The sequence below is a fragment of the Alligator sinensis genome, unplaced genomic scaffold (assembly GCF_000455745.1).
Source record: "Alligator sinensis unplaced genomic scaffold, ASM45574v1 scaffold859_1, whole genome shotgun sequence".
Classification (NCBI taxonomy): Eukaryota; Metazoa; Chordata; order Crocodylia; family Alligatoridae; genus Alligator; species Alligator sinensis.
In genome coordinates, this window is record NW_005842656.1 from 666,103 (window position 1) to 667,782 (window position 1,680).

Here is a 1,680-nt window from a genome sequence, read left to right on the forward strand (position 1 = left end):
CGAGATCCGCGCAGCTTTTGCCGAGACGAACTTGACGCTGGCGCCGGTCGTGCTGCTGAGCACCAAGCAGACTGACCTGCTCCGCGCCCTCGGCAATACCACCCGCCTCACCAACCTGACCGCCGACCGCCAAAAGGTGCCTGGGGCCATGGGGGGCAGCAGGGGACAGTGGGTGCTGACCCCTGACCTCCAGGGGAAAGTCCATGCTGACCCCTGATCCCCTGCCCTGCCCTGCCCCCCCCAGCTGAGCACCATCCCGAGCCAGCAGCAGCTGCTGGGGCTGGCGGACGAGCTGGACAGGCTGGCGGACGTCATAGGCACCAGGGTGAGATGCTGGGGACTGAGCTCTGACCCCGACCCACAGGCCCTAGTCCCTCCATGCTCCTTCTTCTCCATTCACTGCCCCCGCCCCGGCATCAGGGTCCTTTCCTCCCAGCTCCCTTGGGGCCCCTCGTGGCTGTCACCGGGATCCCGTCCCTGCTCCGAGCAGGGGGCTCTGGGCAGGGGTCTCTGCAGCAGCTGCATCTCCACCAGGCGCCAAACAGGAGCAAGGAGCTGCGGGACGAGGCTGAAGAGCTGCGACAGCTGGACAAGGAGATGGAGACAAGGCTGCGCAGCAATGTGGTGAGTGCCCCCCCCCGGGCCGACCCCTCCCTCGATGGCCCTGGACCCCCTGACGCTCGCTCTGTCCCCAGCGCATCCTGAACGAGAGCCTCCAGCGCCTGCAGAAGACAATGCACCAGGTCCTGGTACGTGGGGGGGCTCTGGGCAGCTGCGTTTCTGGGGGGAGGGGCTGGGGGATCCCCCCCCCGCAGGCCGCGCGGCTGAGACCAGGTCTGCTCGTGCCATGCCAGATGCTGGTGGACTCTGTGCTGGAGCAGATGAAGCAGGCCGAGGCCTTCCTGGGCACGCGTGTGGCCGCCACCATCCAGAATGTGAGCTGCCCCCCCCAGGCTTCGGCCCCTTCCCAAAGTCCCTTCCTTGCACTCGCTGCCCCCAGCCCTGCCGGGGCCCTGCACAACCAACCCGCAGCCCCCTGCCCAGCCCAGCTCTGGTGGTGCCCCCCACTCCCCACCCACAGCTTCCTGCCCCCCCGGTGCCCCCCACTCCCGACCCGCAGCGCCCCGCCTCTGCCCCCAGGAGAGCCAGCTCTTCCTGCATCGGCTGCTCGGCTTCTTCGAGACCTACGTGGCCTGGGCCAAGGGCACCGTGAGTGACGCGGACGCGGGCGAGGGCAGGGGCAGAGGGGTGGGGGCTCCCTCCCCCAGGGCCGCGGGCTGTGCACACGCCTGCATCCCACGGGGGCAGAGGGCAGGCGTGTCCCCATGGCTGGGAAACTGAGGCAGGGGTCTGATGGCCCATCCCGGTCCCTGCGCACAGCTGACGGGCGAGCTGGGGCGCTGCCGCCCCGTGGCCCAAGCGCTGGACGGCGTCGAGACCATCGCCTGCCGCTACGTGCTGGACTCTCTGGTGAGGGGCCGGGGCCAGGGCCGGGGCCAGGCTGGGGGGTGCGGGTGCAGGGCTGGGGGCAGTGATGCCCGCTGTGTCCCCCAGAACGCCTTCTGGTTCAGCCTGGGCGCCTGCACCGTGCTGCTGCTGCCTGGCCTCATCCTGGCCACGCGGCTCGCCAAGTTCTACCGCCGCATGGACTACGCCGACGTCCCCGAGTGAGGACCCCCC

At 70.1% G+C, this 1,680-nt stretch overlaps 1 protein-coding gene across 1 annotated transcript in view; it reads left to right on the forward strand.

The window, feature by feature from the left end:
* The window catches only part of LOC102386050 (prominin-1-A-like), a 7,258-nt gene that overhangs the window by 5,086 nt on the left and 492 nt on the right, over positions 1-1,680 (forward strand). The window contains exons 11-18 of the mRNA XM_025215637.1: positions 5-136; positions 245-325; positions 535-624; positions 696-749; positions 855-935; positions 1,141-1,209; positions 1,381-1,470; positions 1,555-1,667. Of these exons, the coding sequence (XP_025071422.1) occupies positions 5-136; positions 245-325; positions 535-624; positions 696-749; positions 855-935; positions 1,141-1,209; positions 1,381-1,470; positions 1,555-1,667 (710 nt within the window). The remainder of the gene's footprint in view (positions 1-4; positions 137-244; positions 326-534; positions 625-695; positions 750-854; positions 936-1,140; positions 1,210-1,380; positions 1,471-1,554; positions 1,668-1,680) is intronic.